Genomic DNA, 20,330 nt, shown 5'->3' with positions numbered 1-20,330 from the left:
TGAAGGTCAGATTAAATCGACCTGTTGCACCATTGAGTATATCGAACGCTCCTGCGTTGCAATTGGCCCAATGGATGTGTCTTTCCAATATTATTATGCGTTCAAACTTTTAAGGTATTTCGTCTGAAATAAATATATGTATATTGCATTTCTGTAGAACAATAATTCGCACCCATTTTGAAATTGCCACCTACTATACTGTAAAGCTTCTAGGACATTCACTATAGAACCGGGTCATTGTTGCCGCCAGGGAGTGAAGAGGAAAAAATTTATTTCGCTTTGCGAATAACCATGCTATGAAATGCCGCACAACTGGAGAATTTCAAGAACGGATATAACACTTTCCTTAGGTTATTTAAAGCGGCAAATGACCACCAAACCTTAATCTTAGCAGACAAATGTGCCAATGAAAATCGTAAACGTGAATTGTTGGTGAAAATATTAGACCAAAAAGTTTCAATAAAATATATAAAAATTTTGGGCGGGACGAAGTTCGCCGGGTCTGCTAGTAATAAATAAATTGGTTTGAAACGTACTTTTTTATTTAAGGTGGCGTTTTTATTTTTTCTCTCTGACGGCAGGATTTATTTTAAAGGGCTTTGTATTTTCTTGTATATGATTAATTCTAAAAATTATAAAAAAAAATCAATGCAATGTAGAATAAACATATGGGTACTAAATGCAATTGGAAATTTCTTTAGAATTTAAGTAATTAAAATACTTTGGATTGACAAGGACGAATAGGTAATTTTTAAGCTGATAAAGTTAGAAGAACGAAATTCGAGGATGTTATCGGTATCGTGACTAAAAGGAACCAATTTTCGCTTTGAGCTGAATAACGGTAAATTGAAAATATCTCGCGTATCCATAGAAAAAAAATCAACGCGATTTTCGAAATCACCGAGCAATTCTGCATAGGAATTGCATAATGGCATGCATAGAATATTTTTGCTGTAAACCAGTGATATTAATTATTAAATAAAAAAAGAAATATAGCCAATACTGGTCAAGAAAAGGAGTTTCTATTATTGCTGTCAGTGCAAATTACAGATCCCGAAAACTTGCCAAGAATCCCGGGATTTTCCGGACCTTAAAAAGACCGGGTTTCCGGGATCCCGGGATTAACATTCCTAGCACGGTGCTACGTGCGACTTCTTTTTTTTTTTTTGTTGAAGTGTTTCACGTTTTTTTTTTTCATACAAAAGTATGGCTAACTTCCAAAACATCAATTGCTTTGGATACGTACAAAGTATAAGGTTCCATAACGACGAACTACAAAATATTGACAATGTATACTGTTCCAAAACGCAGCCGATAAGTTATCGAAACGTATCGCTTGAGCAATCAGCGCATCAGAAACAAAGTTGATGCTTCATTTGTTATTGGTTAGCATTGGTGTTTTAAATATGGAATATTCAGAAAAATTGTTCATTGCTATATTGAATATTTTAAATATGAAATGAATATGGTTGCAATGTATCGCAACTCTGCATATACAAACAGTTTGAATACTGCAGTATAACAGTTTTCAAACATTGTATTGATACGTTTTGGAAGTCAGCCTATGTTCGACAATTTTCTTTTATATTGAGGACACTGCCTGCAAAACAAAAATGCCAAAAATTGACAGGATTTTATAGCAGCTTGAAACTTGCACTTCATAAAAAATCTGATTAAAAGTTTGAAATTTTGCTGCAAATAAGCAGAATTTTTCTAATTTTTTTACAAATTTTGAAATCTGAATTTATATGGTGTTTGTTGTATATCAGCTGGACTCATGGTACAATAAAACAGGTAGAAGCCAATTTGACGTCAAACCTACAAAAGTCAAAGTTTTCGGGAGAGTAAAAATAAAAATGAGCGTGTGTAAGGAAAAATAAAAAAATACATTTCACTGGTTGACGTTTTTAAGTATATTTGAAGTTTATTCTTATTTATTTATTTTCTTTAGTTAAAATTTGATAAAACGTGTATGTTGTTTTCTGTTTTTGTTTTATGAGTTGCAGTGTTGTTGGAGGGACTTTTCGGCATAAGGGTGATAGGAACAGGTGTATTTGTGGAATCTTCTTCTTTAAAATGTTTAACGCACAGCAAGGCATTTCACTGCAGCTCTGCCCACAGCTGCTTTCGCAACGTTCCTTACGCGAAGGACATTGAGGCACGTTAAAAAATTAGTGGTATCTGCCTTATATTTAACACCACATAAAAAACAACGCTTCAGGTATTGCATTTTTAACACATACACTAAGTATAAACCGCACAACACTACAAAAATTCAAATGCAAATTTAAATTTGTTATTAACGAACATTCAAAAAAAAAACAACGATATGACATTCAAAGCGTAACGAAATATAGGAAATAAAAAAAAACAAGTTGAAGTTTAAAGGTTTGGTTCTCATGAGAGCAACGTCATTTTGGCTTCTACCTGTATTTATGTGCCTTGAGCTGGACTTTTATAAAAAAAAAAATAAACATTAAATAAACAAAACAAAAATGCCAAATGCCAAAACCGGTCAAAATATCGCTTTTATTTTATTTTGTGGACCACTATAAGTATGTACACACATACCTAGCATATAAGTTCTTATGCATTGAGTGCAAAAGAGTGTATTTTAGTACAAAACGAAATAAAAGTTTATGTTCCTAAATTTATTTGTTTTCGTTTGTTTTTTAACTGATTTTATGTATTTGTAAATTTTTATGGAATCGGCATCGGCATCGGCGGATTGGCGTTGAGGCAACCAATGACGTATAATCTACTACAAATTTTTATTCCTATTCTTTCGAAATGAATAAGTATTGTAAACATGTTAAAATTTGTCGTTAATGTTTTTATTTACGACATAATTCAACGAACGACTGTCGATGCGAACGACTTACGACGAATAGGGGTGATTTTAATCCTATGCTAAGGACTTGGGACCTGCGGATTTTAATTGTACATATTGCTCAACAACTCCAGGTCGCAGACTTCTTTGGGGTGGTCATCCCAGAATTGTGTTCTTTAGTTGAGAACTTTTTCATACCAGCAGATCATATTTTAACCTGAATAGCATTACATTATGTAGGTGAGGCAAAGACCCACAGAGAACTGTCATAATAAGGAAGAAAAATAAGTATTACATTACGTTGCATTTTTCAACTGAACTCTATTCCAACTCATTTTCGCAGTACTTCAAGCAAAAGAGACTAAAACTTTTGATCTTATTGTGCTAATGGTTTTATTAATAAATGAAACGAAAATCTGTTTGAAAATACTTACACATATCATGTAAATAGCTCCGTTTTTATCAAAATGAATGTCCCAGAAGATAATTTAGGTAGGCCTTCTTAAGTAAAGCATTCTAAGAGGCCTACCCAAGAAGGGCTGAAAAAAGTGCTTCCATGCATGCCTTCTAGAGGGGCTATTCCATTTGAAATTTACGCGAATGCATAAATTTATATTATTTAATTATAAATGAATTTGAATAAACATTTTGAGCTGCAATAACACATATTTGATATCAACCTTAAGCAAAAAAAAAGTTTTAAAACATCATCATTTTATGACATCATTTAATAGTAATCTTATTCATAGGGAATCATGGATGAGCAAGAGGAAGTCCAGCAAAATATGATTTCAAATTTGCCCTTATTATTCGCCAATGGCTATCCAACATCATTGGAAAAGATAACAGAATCACAGCTTGAAAAATTCATACCATTCATGGTGCGCTGTTCTCTTGGTCACATAAATTTTCAAGAAAAAACAGACTGCAGTGAACCGGAATGGTGGCCTGAAGATTTCCCGTTTACCATACCCTTTATTAAGCCGAAAAAATTCACTGGGGTACTACTAATAAATTGTGTTTAATATTGTTTAGTCTAAATTTTTATCGTTTTCTTCATATAGAATTGGGCGCAAAAAATGAAGGAAATTATTATAATCTGCTATCAATTTCATCGAAGCGTTTTTCTACTTCGTTTCTGTAATGATTTAGCTGCGTATGAGCATGCGAGTCTACGCTTTATTAACAATTACAATTCAACCACGTCACTCTTTGAACGACGCAGTAATAAGTTGTTGGTGACTTTCAGAAATGAAAATATGGTAAATGACAAAAAAAATATATATCGATGTATATTTCGATTGCAATTCAATAGACTTATTCCCTTAAACTGCAAAAAGCCTTGGAAACTGTCGAAAGCCCGAAACTGGCATTGATGTGTGCAATATAATTTCGGTTTTCGAGTTTTCCACTTTTAGCTTTTAAGGGAATTCCCGAAATGTTTTTGAGCAGGTATATTTCTTCAAAAATTCTATATATTTTTAGTCGTACGATCAACCTCAGCGTAGTCGAAAATGTTTGATGCGTCAAAAATCGAAGAGCGGCAATCAAGGCAGAACAGATGTCGAACAAATAATGGTGGAACCAGCACCGTTCGATATCTATTTGTGTGACAATTGCGATGCAGAACTGTATTCGAAAGAAGCTATTTTGGTAAGTTATACCAAACATACAAATATGTATCTATGCCCTTTAGTTGTATTGCATAGATAGGTTTGTTGCAGCTGGTAGTATCATTTTTCTTTCATTTTAAGTAACAACAACAAAACCACGTGAATCATCTGATTTCTCTGTTCCGGGCAAGAAATTTTGTTTCTTGCGGTTCTCACTTTATGTGTATTTTTTAAACTTTGTGAGATAACATACATATATGTATATATTTTTTTTGCTCTAATTACCGGTCCCATCCCATTCGAAAGCGGATCAGAGCTTGATACTAATGCTCTATTTCATACATACTAAAGTCAAAACATTTTTTAATCCCCCATGCAATAGGAACACGAAAAGACTTGCAATGTGGATGATGACGATGACGACGTTATTTTATGTGATACACCTGAACCGGGTGAAAACAGTGCACAGCCGAACGATTCAAAACGTGATACTGAGGATAACGAGCTACGTAATGGATTCCTACTTAATTTTAACCTGCAATGTCGCGAAGATAGTAAGAATGGTAAAGTTCCATGCAGAAACGAACCGACAGGAGCGTCTAAAGATACTAAAGATGAGAAAAACGGATTTATGATCATTGATCGAAATAAGCGTATGCCGAGAAGGAATCGCGCAGTACATTCATTGACTCGTTGCCCCACAATACCATTGTCGTCGCCCGCAGGCCAACTCCTGTTGCGCACTACAAAAACTGCCATGACCCCAGAATATCTAACAGAGCGTCTGGAACGTTTGGAGCGTTTTTGCTTTGCACCATTGCTCTCGAAATCGCATACGAAGCCGAAGTATTTTGAGAAGAAGCATACCTTCACCAATACGCATTGCACGTTTAAAAAGCCACAAGACTATAGTTCGCATGTATACGTTTTCCCACGACGACAGTTTTCACAACGTAGACGTACGGAAGACTTTCTGTTCTTAAATTCATCACTAATAAGACGCTGCCGTCCAATTTCAGTGCGGCTAAAGAAAATTACTGATAACGATGTAAAAAATCGACGCTCAATACCAAATACAAAATTGAATATAAAACTTACTCGAGATGCTACACGGCGATCCAATTGGAAAATATCGTCACCATCTACAGAAATCATTGTTGACACAATTGATTTGTGTTCATCGGATGAAGAAGAAAATCGCAATGGCGGTAGTAGTGATAAGAAAACCCATGCTGTTGTACAGAGGCGAACTGATCCAGGAACAACAGGCATTGAAATGATTCGCAAAGCTATAACTACGCTCAGCAATAGCCCCACCACCACCGCCGGTGCTGCTGCCGCCGCCAGCATCGGTGCAAACACTGCAAACAGCAGCCTGGCGAAAGGTTCTCTAACAGTTTGTGCAGGCGGCAAAAAGATAAGTCTCAATACGGCTGAGGTTTCTATAATTCCTATACGTAAATCTACGCGAAGCAATGGACCAGCCAAAGGGCCAGACAAGCCACAGATTCGTAGCGCCACCACCACTGCCGCTGCATCACTCGTAAATCGAATGACCTCATCATCAGCCACTAGCGTCTCGGTGAGTGCGTCCTCAACAGCAAGACCTGCCGTTACTGTAGCCACAATTACAGATACAGAAAGTAGCAAATCTTCCACTTTTGATATAAATGCACTATTAACACCAACTGCTGCCCTATTCGCTGCCCCCGATCATGGTATAACGCTACCTAAACCACTGCAGCCATCGGTTTACATATTTTCAAATTATGCTGCTAACGCATTGACCTCAGCAGTGCCAACAACAAATAATGAAATTACAACAGCGCCTATCGCCGCCGTCGGCGGTAATACATCATTCAGAAATCAGAATCAAGAAAATCATGCACAAAATGGTACCATCAACACCACTTCAGGGCTTGTAGTCAAACACCAAATAGCCAATAGTAATGTAACCCCTACTATAACACCAGATTGGTATCCGGAATTGAATGCGTTGGCCGCAAATACCAACACAAATTTGAGCAATACAACAACAAAGCAAGCGCACTTGGTGGATCGCGAACGTGCACGAAGCCTATCTTTAGTTTCACCGAGTCGTGTTATATCAATTGATCTGACCTCTTAATTTTATATATTAAAAAAAAAAAAGAATGAAAACATTATATTCTTATTACTCGTTTATACAAATCTAGTTTAAATTTATGTCTAATTCGCACTTATTGTTGAAGTGTCAAGACCTAATCACACACTTAAGTTGCAGTTACATAATGCTCTATTTATAAATATGTTTGTAAATGCACCCATACATACATACATACATACATATGTATATAAAACAACAATGGACCTAGTTTCTATTCTTCTTTTGATTCTATTTATTTCTTATTTATTAACCAAAAGCTTTAGAGTAAAAATATAGCTTAAAATAAAAAACTCGGCAAGCGCGGAAAATGTACACGATTTTCTGTATGTAAAGATATGTTAATATTCTTTAGTTCATAAGCAATACACTGTTCGTTGTTTGAGAAAACTTACGTATAACTTACGCCAGTTTTTGTTTTGTTTCTAGTAATTTCTGAATAGATATTAATGCATATGTATTGCATGGATCTCGATTGACTTACTCCATATTAATTTTTGAGTACGTAGATCGGCAAAGTCTTTACAAACAATGTGTCAATGGTATAGAAACATATGCATGGCAGACAACATGTTAGAGATTTTTCAAATTGCCTAACAATTTTTTCTAAATAAGGCTAAATAAAAATTCTTCCAAAGAATTATGTACAACAAAATATTTAAAACTAGCTAACTCAGAGAGTTTCGCCACATGCTGAAACTTTCCGGAGAGCAATTCTAGTAAGATGTATGAAAAAGTAGATATCTGAATTTGTTTATAAATAACGAAAACTTGTTACGGTCCTGGTGAATCAACGATGTATTAAATAATTTAGTCTAGCAAATATTTGGAAAATTTAGCATACTTATTCCTAATTTTAATACGTTGACTTGGCGTCAAATTTTCGACGATTCGATTCATGTATTTAGTTCATCGTTGGTATTGCACGTATCGAATATCACTGGTAAAAAAAAACGAATGCTTTTTAAAACAATTTCTAACTGTCTCTCCAAACTTTTAATATGAATCTAATCTGGTTTTTAGACTCATCTCGACTCCAGGACAAAATATACCTCATTAAGTGAATTTGAATCAAAACGGAGTGTAAATACGGTTTTCAGGAGAAGATATTTCCCTTTATGTGGCTAATGTATTTTTTGAACTTGATTCAAACAGCAAGTACACAAAAAAAAAAGAAGGATTACATTAGAATACTTATTTGAAAATCCAACTTCATTTTGTTTTTGTTTTCACCTATGTACATAAAATACTCTCTTAAGCATTGCTTTGGGGAACCTGCTACAACTTTGTCAATGTTTACAATGATACCAAACAAAATTATGCAAAGTTGTAGCGCTTGGTCATGACATATAAATGAGGTACCTACGTCATTATAGTGGCAGGCTTTTATTAACTCCGTTAGTCGAGATAGTTTTCTGAGTTCAGTGCATATACGAAAATGGCTTGAAAAAGTATGAAATTACCAAAAACCGCTTAGCCGACTATTTTTACATGTTACAATTTAAATAAGGCTATTGTATCTTTTAAGGATTTAAAGCTAAAATTATGAATTTAATATTTATGCTTAAAACGAATTGCTTTGCATCGTAAAGCACTTAATGTAAATATGTATATACTAAAGAATTAAAAAAATTTTGTAAAAATAACCACATAAATTAGAACATGAAAAAAAAAACAAAAATACTTTCTGAGAATCAATATATAAAATATAGCCACAAAAAGGCGTGTATTTCAATATTTCAAGATTTACATTTTCACATATTTTCAGCAAAGGGTTTTCGCAAAAGCGCCAAAGAATTGCTTTCAATGATAAAATTCATTGTTTTCTCTTTATCAATTTTGCGCATATCAAATTCCCTTCATTTAAATTGTACGGAACAAATGGGCCACAAAGACGTCGTGAAGCGTTTCGTAATTTTTCATCCCTTAACTACTACATTCTTGGACGCGCTACTCTCGTGTATATTTGATTCGTGGCTATCTAAGTATTAAGTAAATAAAATAAAATGTAGTTAAGGGTTTACCACATTTTCTAAATAACTGCCAATTTCGTTGAAAGAAAAATATATTTTATATAAGTCTATGTATAAAACTGTGACTTTTACCCTGGAAATTGAAAGCAATTTGTTTTTGTCAAAATATTGCCTTAATCAATCTAATCTGTTCAATACATGCCGCGAGTAGTTAAATAAATATATACGTAATAATACGGTGTATAATATATTTAGGGTATATGTACTACTTAGATATAAGTACGCACAAAATTTAAGAAATTCATATACAAAAACCTTATGCTGAATTTCCACTTGGCATGGACATTACAAAACAAAACTCTTGTCATTATGATTTTTGTCATTTAAAGCCCGGCATTAGTTATTTTTGCATGGTTCTACCAAGCTGCTGCGCTCTTCAGTCTTCTGCGACAACTTCTATTCTGATTTTGCTAAAATCGTTACTTTAGTATACAAGTGTATATAGTTACATATTTAAGTGCTTACTGCTGATAATCTAGAATTCTTTAAACTTTTAGTGTTCATCTCAAATTAAAAAGTTATACATACACGCATACCTTACCACCACTTTTTTTATGAAGTAGAATTTTCTACATTAATAAAAATATCTTAACAAATAATTATTATTTAAATAATAGTTTCAAACTTTGTACAGATTTTAGAAAAATTCATTAAAATTTCAAACTGTTTAATCAAAATTTTTAGGAAAATTTCAGGGGTGCAGTTTTGTAGCCCATTCAATTTTAGTATAACAATGTACAAATTTGAAGTGGCCGAAAGTTCCTTTTTTTTTGATTTTTTTTTTGTTGGCGGCTCTAGCGCATGCTTTTTATATGGGGGACAAAATTATCAAAAATCAACCAGAATTTTTAGCTACCTCAAACTTACGTTTTATTATACTAAAATTAAATGGGCTGATTGGTTAGTTAGAAATTTGTATGAAAACTTTGATACGTACTATTTCTTTGATTTTGTACAAAGTTGGTTTTCTTTGAATTATATAGATTTCTTTAAAGCATGAACTATATTTAAAAAAAACATTGTTTTTTATTAATTTACAAAATTCTACCTCATTTAAAATAGTGGTTGAAAATTATGCGTGACCACCAGTGTAGGTACATGTATTCCACTCATGTACTAAGTATGCATATGTATATGTACATAATTATATACACTTAATTACTACAGCACGAAGTCGACATTATTTATAAATCATTTTAAATACTTACATAAGTTGCATTGTTGTTTTCGTCCTAGAAGGGTGTGTGAATAGGCCTTTAAACTTAACGTAAGTTTTCAGTGCAAGAAATAGTTATGTTTGGGTAAAAAAATTTTATTTGAATTATTTAATATTATTGTTCTATAAGTAGACGGTAGTTAGATCCTCAATGCCATTTCGAAAAATGATGATACTTTAGTCTCGGTAAACAAGTATTACTCGAATTGAAATGATGTTGTTGGAACAAAGTTAAAATATTAGAATTTTTTTATGTAATTTTATTTGATTTCTGTGGCAAATGCTATGTACCCTAAATGTGTATGTAAAATATGTATAAGTAAAATCTGTGTACTACCAGCGTAACAACTTTAGCGGGGAACACATTTTCTTTTCTTTTAACTTATAGCAAACTATTATGCAAATATTAGATTTATAATTATCAAGATTATCCAAAAATGAATATCGATGAAAATTTACTTGAAACTTTCAAATTTCCAAATTCAACTGACACTTTTTCTATGAATCGTTAATTTTTGTGCGCTCGTTTCTTATTAAACTATACTAAAGAAATATGTTTTAGTAGCTATGGTTAAGAAATATAATATATCAATGGCAAACTGCGTGTATACAGTGAAAACTAAATAAATAAATAAACTGCGTACTGTTTCTTTAAATGTATTTAATTCAAATATATTTGTTATCAGACAGATTTATGGCAAGCGTAAAAAGATAAGTGATGGGTTTTCGTTGCCACAGCACTTTGACACTGGAGTTGTAAAATTTTCTCCGGTTCATCTTGTAGAACGTAGAAGCAACCTTGGCGGGACTGGATGTTGTTGTAGTTGTAACACAAAGGATTACATAAAAGTTTTTGACCAATATTGTTGAGGTGGCCGGAAATGAATCTAGTCGCTTTGGAACGGATCGGAAATGTTTTCCGGATGCAATCAAAATATTATGCCTAGCTTCCTGGGAACTCGTCCTACATTGTGCTCTTTTAATACTAAAGCGCGGCCCTTTTTGAGAAAATCTCGTAAGTTAAAACCGTTATAAGTTCGTGTCTACTGGTATATTTCGTTAGGTTTTCCTATAAAAACGCATATTTACTTTTTGGAAAAATTCATCTACCTTTAAGTACAATTTTTCTACAAATTAGGTACATTTGGATTTTAATTTTCCATCTCTGTCATATACCAATGTAACTTTGATCCAATACTTTTCGTGAAAAATCCTGTAAAACTGTCAAATAGCAAAATTACTCTCTGAAGTGAGAGTAAAAAGTGAGTAACAACAAAAAGTACGGGAACAAAAAAACCATTTTTCCTGTAAAAACGTCAACCAGTGATTGCTTGAAACTTTTCATGATTTTACCAGAAGAAAAAGTTCGGGTAAAATCTTGCAACTTCATTCTCTACACAACTCTCCAAAAGTCGCTCTCATTTACAGGATTTTGGAGGATTGTTGAGTACGGGAACATATTTCCTGCAACTTCCTGCAAGTTCGTGTAAAATCCTGTAAGTTCATGGAGTACTGGATCAGAGCTAATAATTGAACATAAACTTTTTGTTTAAGCGCATAAATTGTAATCCTCATAATTAAAAAAAAAAAACTATTAAGGACCATTTTCACAATCATTCGTTAACTAATTTACTAATGTACACCCAATAGTTATAACCAGCTTTTTTATATTAAATAACTAAAGACTGGGAAAAGTGCTGCAAATACATTTACAGGCCGATTCTGAACAGAAACTCCCTGGGAGTTTACTCTCTTTTCCCTTTCCTCCTTTCATGAATAAAAATTCCCAAGGGATTTTTTATATTAAAGTCACGGAAACAAATTCCCAGAGAACAAACTCCCCGGGAGTATTAATAATTGACCTGATAATAAATAAATTTTACATGAAAAAAACGAGCAAACGATGTTGCCGCGTTGCAACCCTAGTTAACCCCTATTTATTCCACCTGGAAAAGCTTGATGATATCACACATTTATCGTTGCTTATCGATAATTTGACATCCCCATCAATTAATAGAAAAAAATTGTTTGTATTGTATTTCGGAGGAATCTTTGGTATTTTGCAAAGAATTCGGTAGACGAAATTTCTGCATTCGATCCGAAATATCTGCTATCTGGTATGTTACAAAGCATTTGGATATTTTCTTAATTTTTTAATTGCTAATCAAAATTAATTTTAACTTTAGTCTATTCTGAGCGAAGGTATAAAAAAGTAATGAGCGATTGGTCGAAATCACACAAAAACGCCAGTAACGCAAAAGTCGAAAAAATGACGGAAGACGCATCAAAGTTTCTGGGTGGTATCCTTGGTGATATAAGCTCAAGATCTGCATATACGCAAATTGCAATTGGAGCCACATCGGGATGGTAAGTAATTGCTTTTTTGTGCTATGATCTAGCAATTTTTTTATACAGCCATCTTTGCATATATGTGAGTATTTGTAGGCTGGGAGTGGTGGCGTTTGTCATAGGACACTTCTAGTTTAGGCAAATATTAATAAATGACGTAATAGCCAAAATTATGAGAAATATTATGAGAAATGCATATATATTTGTTCTGTTCAAAGAAGCCATGTTGCAATACGTAACGAGGTGGAAATACATACGTAATCATGTGTAGCCCAAAAGTGATTAATCATAGTAGTTTTTTGAGCAATGTTGTAACAGCATAGAGATACATAGATATTAGGTTGAGGAATGCATGCGACCCCGAGATCTAAGGCTTGTTGGAGATGCAATCATAACCGCAGTGTTGCACGTATTATTAAAGCATCACGTTCGGTGTGAATTTCTAGCAACGTTTTATCAGTTGGGAAGTTGCAACAATATTGCAAATTTTCATCAGTGCTACAGTATTGCCGCTTTTACTACGTGCCTCGAACAGGCCTCTATTGTGCCCCCTTTTGTAACAGCATACAAGTTTGTCGAGAGTTTTTTAGAGATTGATACTGTAGTGACAATCCTTTTGGAGTGCTGCTAGAGTGACAGTCTTGGCCAGATATAAATCTGATCTGTTCCCCAAAGAGTTTTTTGGGGAGTGTTGCTGCAGTGACAGTCCTTGGCCAGATATAAATATAATAAATGTTCCCATATAAGTGTTTGAGTCAATCTGCTGTGGTAACACTCCAGCCGGAATGAAATCAAGTAGTTGCATTGGCACATTACCGCCTTTCTGTTGAAACCAGCATCAACAAACTCTTTTTTTTTGTGACATATTTCGGCCCTATTAGTCTATTACTATGTATTATAAATATCTGCAAATTTGGTTTTATCTAATATTAATTTTAATATCATTAGGATTACTGGCTTTGCAACAATGAAAATTGGAAAATTTGCGGCTTTTGCTATTGGCGGAGGCATTATTTTAATGGAGATCGCCCATCAAGAGGGCTTCATCGAGATTGATTGGTCTAAAATTACAGGAAAACTTGATAAAGTCACTGATAAAGTAGAAACTGCTGTTACTGGACAAGAAAAAAATTGGATTGAAAAGGTATGTGAAAAACTTTCTACAAGTGAGCAGAAACCCGTATTCATAAAACATTTGTGTAGTATGTACATACGTATTGTACATAAATGGATTTTCTTATTTGGCACGACCAACACCTTACATAGCCATCACCAGATTCAATCAGCTATTGCATGCTGAGTCTTTGCCCACTCATATATTGAAGAAAGTTTTAAGAATCGATCAGTCTCGTGAGAAATGTTATTTTGCTTGCTTAGCTTTTGTATCAAATTGGTATTATATAACACAGAAATAATCGATTTCAAAATTAACTGTATTGCATTAGAATCATACCAAAAACCGCTTTAAATATGTATGTAAATAAAGTTGCCACTAATCGTATTTTTTTTATTTGACCAGGCCAAAGTGTTTGTTAAAAACAACGCAGTTTTCACCGTAGCATTTCTTGGTGGCGCGCTTGTTGGAGTTGGCTGTGCATGAATTACTTTAGGATCAATGTTATCTATAGCAGGCTGTTAACCATGAATATTTTAGACTTCGATATTAAAAACATTATTATATCTTTTGCGTATGTTTGTAAATCGTTGTCTTTGGCTTTGCAATAAATTAATATAATAATAAGTGTTTTTATTTTTTTTTTTTTTTTGTAACACGTATTATAATATGTAGGCAGAAAATTCACGAGATCCCCTGCAAATATTTTTTGCGGAAGTATTTTGTTTCTTAACTCAAGAATAGAAAATGCGTGCGTCTTCAGCTTCCCAATGCATATAAGTGCACACTTATTTTTAAATTTTTTTTCCTCTTCACTTTCAGACTGAACGTTTTGTCGATCGTAAACTTGATCGCGCCGAAAACATACTGAAGTCAAAAACAAAGAAAGCCAAGAAATGGTATAGCAAACTAATTGGCGATGAAAATGGACCCAAGGTAAACGATCTTCACATCTTCTTGACAGCTTTTGTGGGCGGAATTGCATTAGGCGTAGCTTCGTCCTAAAGGAAATCTCAATATAACTTATGATGTTATTCTTATACCTAGATACTTGTCTCATTCATCACATGCTAATATAATTTAGTGTAACCGAGTTAACTCAACATTTGTTTATCAAAGCGAGAATATTATGATGTGATTGATATCCCAATAGCGCTTGCATTAAAAGAATTGTATTATCAATGAATTAAAATAAAACAAGTGAGCAGTGGTTTACGAAATTGCCACTGACCAGTTATTTTTGGAACATTTCACTATTCAAAACAAAAAAAAAACGTTTAAAAACTCAGCATCCTAACTAAATGAGTATATCTTAAACTAAATACAATTACTATTTAGATACGAATAACTTTTTTATTTAATAAATTTATTTAAATTTTATTGAATGCAGCAACATCTACACTTTGTACGTAATCCTCTAACTTTTCGATTTCTTCAGTTAGCCAATCGATAGAGACTTTATCATCTTCAACGACGCAGGAGATGCTAAGCTTTTGAATACCAAAAGCGACTGGCACAAACTTAGAAGCACCCCATAAAAGGCCATCTGTCTCGATTTTTCTTATTTCTGTTTCCATGACCTTAAGATCTGTCTCATCGTCCCATGGCTTGACATCTAAAATCAAGCTGGATTTGGCGATAATTTGCGGTTTCTTCGATTTCTTTGCAGCGTAAGCAGCCAGACGCTCTTCACGTATGCGCACGGCTTCGTCGTCCTCTTCTTCTTCGGATCCAAAAAGGTCGACATCATCATCGTCTTCTTCGGCAGCCACTTTTACAGGAGCGGCCTTAGCAGCAGGGGCGGGAATAGGGTTGGCTGATACAGCTCCAGATAATTCGGTGTTCACCTTTTTCTCTAAAGCTGTTATACGGTTTTGGGTTTCCAAACATACCGACTTCAAGCTCTCGACTAACTTTCTCAAATCGGCATTGTCTTTTTCTATAGCAGCAACGCGATCTAGGACCTCGCCAGACACTGGAGAAGAAGTCAGTGTAGTAATACCGTCCATCTATAAAATAAAAGTGTGGAATGAAACTTGTATTTTCGTTTGTCGTTTAACGTCATGTACCATAAATGAATGAGAAGCTATCCTATATTTGCAGATAAAAAAAAATATATATGTCCTACAACTGTTTAAAATTATACAAAACTACAGTTATGAACAATTTGACATACGTACATATGCATATATAGATAATTACCTTTTCTAAAGAATTTTTTATGTGCTCTCTGGCCTTGGCGATTTCCGAGACTAAAGTGCACTGACTGTTGGCCGCGGTACCCTTTAAAATAAGTAATATTTTTTTAGTATTTAAATTACCTAGTCAATTAATACTAACGGATAATAATTACTGATGCACAGGACAATAGGTAGTGTGGGATGAAATAAATAAGAAAATAATGTTTGAAAGCTTTTAAGTGGAATTCGAATCAAAAGCAAACAAATGTTTACAGCTTGTTTTGGGAGCAATCAAAAAATGTAAGAAGGACACACACACAAATATAAAAACAACTCATTTCTGCAACGTAGAGCTGCATGTATGTATATGCAATCCTTTAATTGTGAACAAAAAATTCGAAATTACTAAAAACCGCAACTTATACATTAAATACCAAAAATATGTATATAGTGATAACAAGCGCTTTTGTGGCGATGCTTAATAAAAAAGAAAAAAAGGTGGTACCAAGCCAAAATATCTATAATGAATAATCATCGCTAACCGACAAATCGGTATTTTTCTTAGCTGTTTTATTTCTCTTTTTGAGCTTCTCTCCAGTTGATTTTGCCCCCACTTTAGCTATTTCAATGGGTGCATTAACCTGGTGGCCGGTTAATAAAAGCCTCTCTTCGCTTTCAGAGTTTGTCGATATTTCCGTGACTTTTGCTATACTTTCATTCTTCTTGTTCTTGATTTTTTTGTTTTTTTTCTGTTTAGATGGGGGCTCTTGGACACCATTCAAGTGTCCGTCGCCACTTATCTGTTTATCCTCCTATGAGCAGCATGAAAGGAAATATAACTCCATATTAGATTTCTAATGATAAATATTGGACCGACACGTGTAACATTTTCGTACATGCATACGCATATAAAATATGTACATACCTACTTCGTAGGTGTTAATCAAACCCATTATGTAGTTTCTAGTTTTCAATCTCTTACCTCCTTGTTTAAAAATTCGTAATATTGACGTTCGGCATTGTGAAAGTTGGCTTTATCCACCCAGAATCGGTCTGCAGCTAAAGTTGTGGCCATTTTTATTTTATATATTTTTGTAGTTACTAGATCCGCAAATTTCGCTACGTCAGTCGTGCGATGTATGCCACAGTATTTTCATGAACGATTCATGCAGTATTTTAGTAAATGCACGACTAATCGAATAACCGATTATAATCGGTTATTTTCATTCGATTAACGATTTAATTATATCGAAATTTTCCTTTCAATTAATCGAGCGATTAACCGATTAATTTTGAAAATAGTCGGAAAGAAATCATCAAAAATCTACTACTTTACTCACACAATAATGTTTGAATCAAAATTCCGTAACAAAATTGGAATTCTTACCACTCAATAATATAAGCAACAATAAAAAGGGTCCACTCTACTCGAAATTTTACCATTATCGTTTTCTGCAAATTTTTTAAACGATATTTTTGCAAAAAAACCGCAACACAAGTTTTCCACAATTCAAAACACTGCAAGCCGCGTTTCAAACGCGTCGAAACAGAGGAACATGGAATGTTCGAAAAGTTCGCAGTGACGGAATCGTGGAAGTGTGTACTAGCTCATTAAAATATATGGGTAGCATTGTTGTAATTTTTGGCTCTGCGCATTGGGACCTGTCACACGGTCAATATTTATCGACGTGATCCAAGTATCGCGATATTTACCGTCAATAAATAGTGAACGTACGTGTAGCACTTTCAAAACGCGATCCATACTAGTAGTGGATAACTCAGCTCTGTGCTGAGTTAGGCTATCTGCACACTTGTCGTCCAATCATAGTTGCGTTATCGTCTCGCCCTGAAATTTTGAGCAGAGCACATGCATTTCAAAGGAGATCTGCACACTTGTCGTTATCGGCTAGTTATCGGCAAATCGTAGAAGATGCAGAAACGGATAAGTACGGCACTGTCGTTTGCTAATCGTTGTGCACGCATTGTTTGTTTACATTTTATAGGGAAAAATTAGTAAAAAAGTTAATAGTTGCATTAAAATTGCATAAAAATTAGTATTTTTTGCATAAAATCTGTGCAAATTATTAAAAAGTGGATAATTGCATTAAAATTTAATAAATGTGAGCGTTTTAACTATAAAATATGACGAAATTGTATTAAGTCTCTGTGTGCATACACAAAACACATTCCAGGAAAAGAAAAGAAGAGATATTACTGGAAAATGATGTCTAGAAATGTTGCAGCACAGTCTATATTTTAAAAATTGCAGGTTTTTGTAAATATTTCGCGAAAATATCAACCAAAAAAAACAGAAAATACCTGCTCCAAGTGAATTTTTAGACGCCAAATGAATTGAAATATCACGACCGAGTGTGCGAAAGTGTAGTCGTCATGTAATCGTTGCATCATGGTTGTGACGATGAAGCAACTATGATTGGACGACCAATGTGCAGAAAGCCTTACTGTGCTGACTCTTAGAACTGTGCCGCACGCTCAGACTCACCCCTGCAAGAACAGTGACCATCATTTGACAAATCATTTGACTGGCAAGGCTGATAGAGATTTCTGTCACTGGCTACCTACAAGTTTCTATCACATTCTAAAGGGCAGTGTGAAAAATCTGATGTAAACATTTGTGTACATATGATCTTCCGTCTTCCTCCAACTTATGGCCTTATATATTGGTCTCTTTTTAACCAACGCAAAATTTGCAAATGTGTTAGTAAGATAAATGAGAATGTGTTAGTTTCCATCACACAATTCTTGTAGGGACCTCTGAAAAAATTTGTAACTCAGTTTATGTGCTGACAATGTATAGCTCAGTAAGCTAAAGAGCCGATATGGTAAATCCAAGGTGTATTAAACAAGGTGGTGTTGGGGCGACAGCTGAGTTTTTCGCCGTGGAGGCCATTACGTCAAAATGATGTGTTTGTTGTAACTCATACCAATGACACTATGGACATCAGCGTATAATTTGTTAGTGTAATTTTTTACTTATATACGGCCAACACCACCTTGTTAAATACGCCTTGGGTAAATCAGTTGATGTGCTGACACTGCATAGCTCGGTGCGGCTTGCATTGTTTAGAACTGTGTCGATGTGGTAACTCAATTGATGAGCTCACACATTCATACAATACGATCTTCCAAAAAGTATCATAATAGGTGGCATCACTAGACCCACCTACGACTACTAAATTTAAAAAGAAGCAAGGCGTATAGCCTAGTTATGTTGCACTGCTATACCATTTTTACGTAAAAATCAAAACCAAACAGAATTCTACATGTGAAGTGCTATGTGTTGGGTAACCGCTAACATGCATAGCCCATTTAACAGATTCTTATGTGACAACTCTCAAGCAAAACTAAGTAGGGAATTATTTTGCAAATGAACTCACCAGTTGAAATCAGCTTTCTAAAATTTTGCCGGCCAGCTACGAACAGAAGCTAAGGATAACCTTTTCCAAATCGATTTTGATTACTAACATCATCAATAATTTCGATGTACATACCAATTGTGCGATAGCACACTTGTGCCAACTCACTGTGCTGGCTCATTAGCCCTGTTCGCGTACGCACTATCCAGTAAATCCAGTACTAATTTTACTGGTGTTTTACTGGATGTCGTTTTCGTACGCAAAAACTTGCAAGAAACTAGCAAAAGAGGGAAAATTGAGAGAGCAAAAATGACAGCTGAACCTGCAAGTTTCACTGGATTTTTACTGGATAAATTTTTACTAGCAACTATTTGCTAGTAAGAAAAACAGCTGATGGCATGATACTTATTGTAAATCACATTAAGAAAATAATTGTTTGTGGTGCTCTTAGAGTTGCAATTGAAAAAATAAACCTATTTTAATATATAATAAGATGGAAAACACTAGTTTACTAAGAAAATTGCATCGGAAAATAACAAATTAATCAGCTGTTCATAAAACTAGCAACTTCTTGCTGGTTTTGCGTTTTCGTACTTTCTTGCATATTTCACTCATTGGGAGTAAATATTGGCTTACTCTCCGAAATTTGGTTACTGGTAAGTTACTGGATATTTTTTGCTGGAGAATACGTAAACACAACTATTAAAGTGAGTTGGAGTTACTGAGTCAACACACCAAAATTTACAGAGTTACCCACCCTTAATCCATACACTTCGTCAGTACATCTTTTACTCTCATAATGGGAACATCGGCTTAAAATCGTTCAAAACAAATTGAACAAATTTTAATTAACATTGGAAATTTTAAAATGATTGTGGAATGCATTATCTGTAAATTATACGCACAAAATAAAAATATTTTCTTGCGTCATAATAAGCGTTCAGGCACAAAAATTATGCAAATACTGACGAGATAAATATTGAACATGTAGCATTCGTCCGCGATCCATCATCAATATGGATCGCGATCCAAATATCGTGATAATTACTGACCATGTGACAGGGCCCATTCGCAATGTCAGATACTACTAAAATTCATTCACATTTCCCGTACTTAAAAATAAATATTAGCTTTAATTTATTTTATGATTAAATATTTACGGACCACACCTCAAATTCTTCAGCTGAAATTAGTCAAGAACGTAAACCTACCGGTACGTAAACCCGAGTCAGCTGACACGATCTGTCTTACCAAAGCGCCATGTAAATGAAAACTCAACACCGCAGAATTTTTCTGTAGTTGTAGCCCGTAGCGCAAAAATCTGCGGAATTTAGATTTTTCCGTGTCAGCTGATTTCTCCTTCTTTAGATGGTTGCCACTTCGTCAGTTTTACAGATGGTAAAAAAGATATAAGTTCCTACTCAAAATATTGTTACGATTATCCTCGAAACCTTGAGGGATTTCCCAAATATACT

At 34.3% G+C, this 20,330-nt stretch overlaps 3 protein-coding genes across 8 annotated transcripts in view; 2 read left to right on the top strand and 1 right to left on the bottom strand.

The window, feature by feature from the left end:
* LOC118735636 overlaps positions 1 to 7,760 on the top strand; it is a 15,878-nt gene extending 8,118 nt beyond the window's left edge. The window contains exons 2-5 of one of the 2 annotated variants that reach the window (XM_036465496.1): positions 3,580 to 3,831; positions 3,895 to 4,092; positions 4,316 to 4,483; positions 4,826 to 7,760. In XM_036465496.1, coding sequence (XP_036321389.1) covers positions 3,586 to 3,831; positions 3,895 to 4,092; positions 4,316 to 4,483; positions 4,826 to 6,571 — 2,358 coding nt within the window. In that variant the 5' untranslated portion in view covers positions 3,580 to 3,585 and the 3' untranslated portion in view covers positions 6,572 to 7,760. Of the gene's footprint in view, positions 1 to 3,568; positions 3,832 to 3,894; positions 4,093 to 4,315; positions 4,484 to 4,825 lie in introns of those variants that run through there. The other variant, XM_036465497.1, reaches the window with a different exon arrangement.
* A 4,067-nt stretch (positions 7,761 to 11,827) lies between these two features.
* Positions 11,828 to 14,535, top strand: LOC118735634 (FUN14 domain-containing protein 1). 4 transcript variants are annotated; one of them, XM_036465492.1, is made up of 4 exons: positions 11,828 to 11,952; positions 12,022 to 12,202; positions 13,133 to 13,328; positions 14,121 to 14,535. In XM_036465492.1, the coding sequence occupies exons 2-4, from the start codon at positions 12,051 to 12,053 to the stop codon at positions 14,301 to 14,303; spliced, it is 531 nt and encodes a 176-aa protein (XP_036321385.1). In that variant the 5' UTR covers positions 11,828 to 11,952; positions 12,022 to 12,050; the 3' UTR covers positions 14,304 to 14,535. The 4 variants fall into 4 exon arrangements, with proteins under 4 accessions (XP_036321385.1, XP_036321387.1, XP_036321388.1 ...); XM_036465494.1 differs by lacking the exon at positions 14,121 to 14,535 and adding an exon at positions 13,704 to 13,925 and having other exon boundaries at positions 11,830 to 11,952; XM_036465495.1 differs by lacking the exon at positions 14,121 to 14,535 and adding an exon at positions 13,704 to 13,925 and having other exon boundaries at positions 11,842 to 11,944; positions 12,021 to 12,202.
* A 96-nt stretch (positions 14,536 to 14,631) lies between these two features.
* Positions 14,632 to 16,712, bottom strand: LOC118735632 (probable elongation factor 1-delta). 2 transcript variants are annotated; one of them, XM_036465490.1, is made up of 4 exons: positions 16,461 to 16,712; positions 16,021 to 16,290; positions 15,501 to 15,581; positions 14,632 to 15,307 (listed from the first exon to the last, which is right to left on the bottom strand). In XM_036465490.1, exons 1-4 carry the CDS (start codon positions 16,551 to 16,553, stop codon positions 14,669 to 14,671), a joined length of 1,083 nt encoding a protein of 360 aa, XP_036321383.1. In that variant the 5' UTR covers positions 16,554 to 16,712; the 3' UTR covers positions 14,632 to 14,668. The 2 variants fall into 2 exon arrangements, with proteins under 2 accessions (XP_036321383.1, XP_036321384.1); XM_036465491.1 differs by lacking the exon at positions 16,021 to 16,290 and having other exon boundaries at positions 16,461 to 16,704.
* Positions 16,713 to 20,330: the final 3,618 nt, after the last annotated feature.

Source organism: Rhagoletis pomonella, unplaced genomic scaffold (assembly GCF_013731165.1).
Source record: "Rhagoletis pomonella isolate Grant_MI unplaced genomic scaffold, Rhpom_1.0 Rhpom_scaffold_00003, whole genome shotgun sequence".
NCBI classification, from domain to species: Eukaryota; Metazoa; Arthropoda; class Insecta; order Diptera; family Tephritidae; genus Rhagoletis; species Rhagoletis pomonella.
The sequence above is the reverse complement of the archived record's forward strand: the minus strand, read 5'-3'. Positions and strand labels throughout refer to the sequence as shown.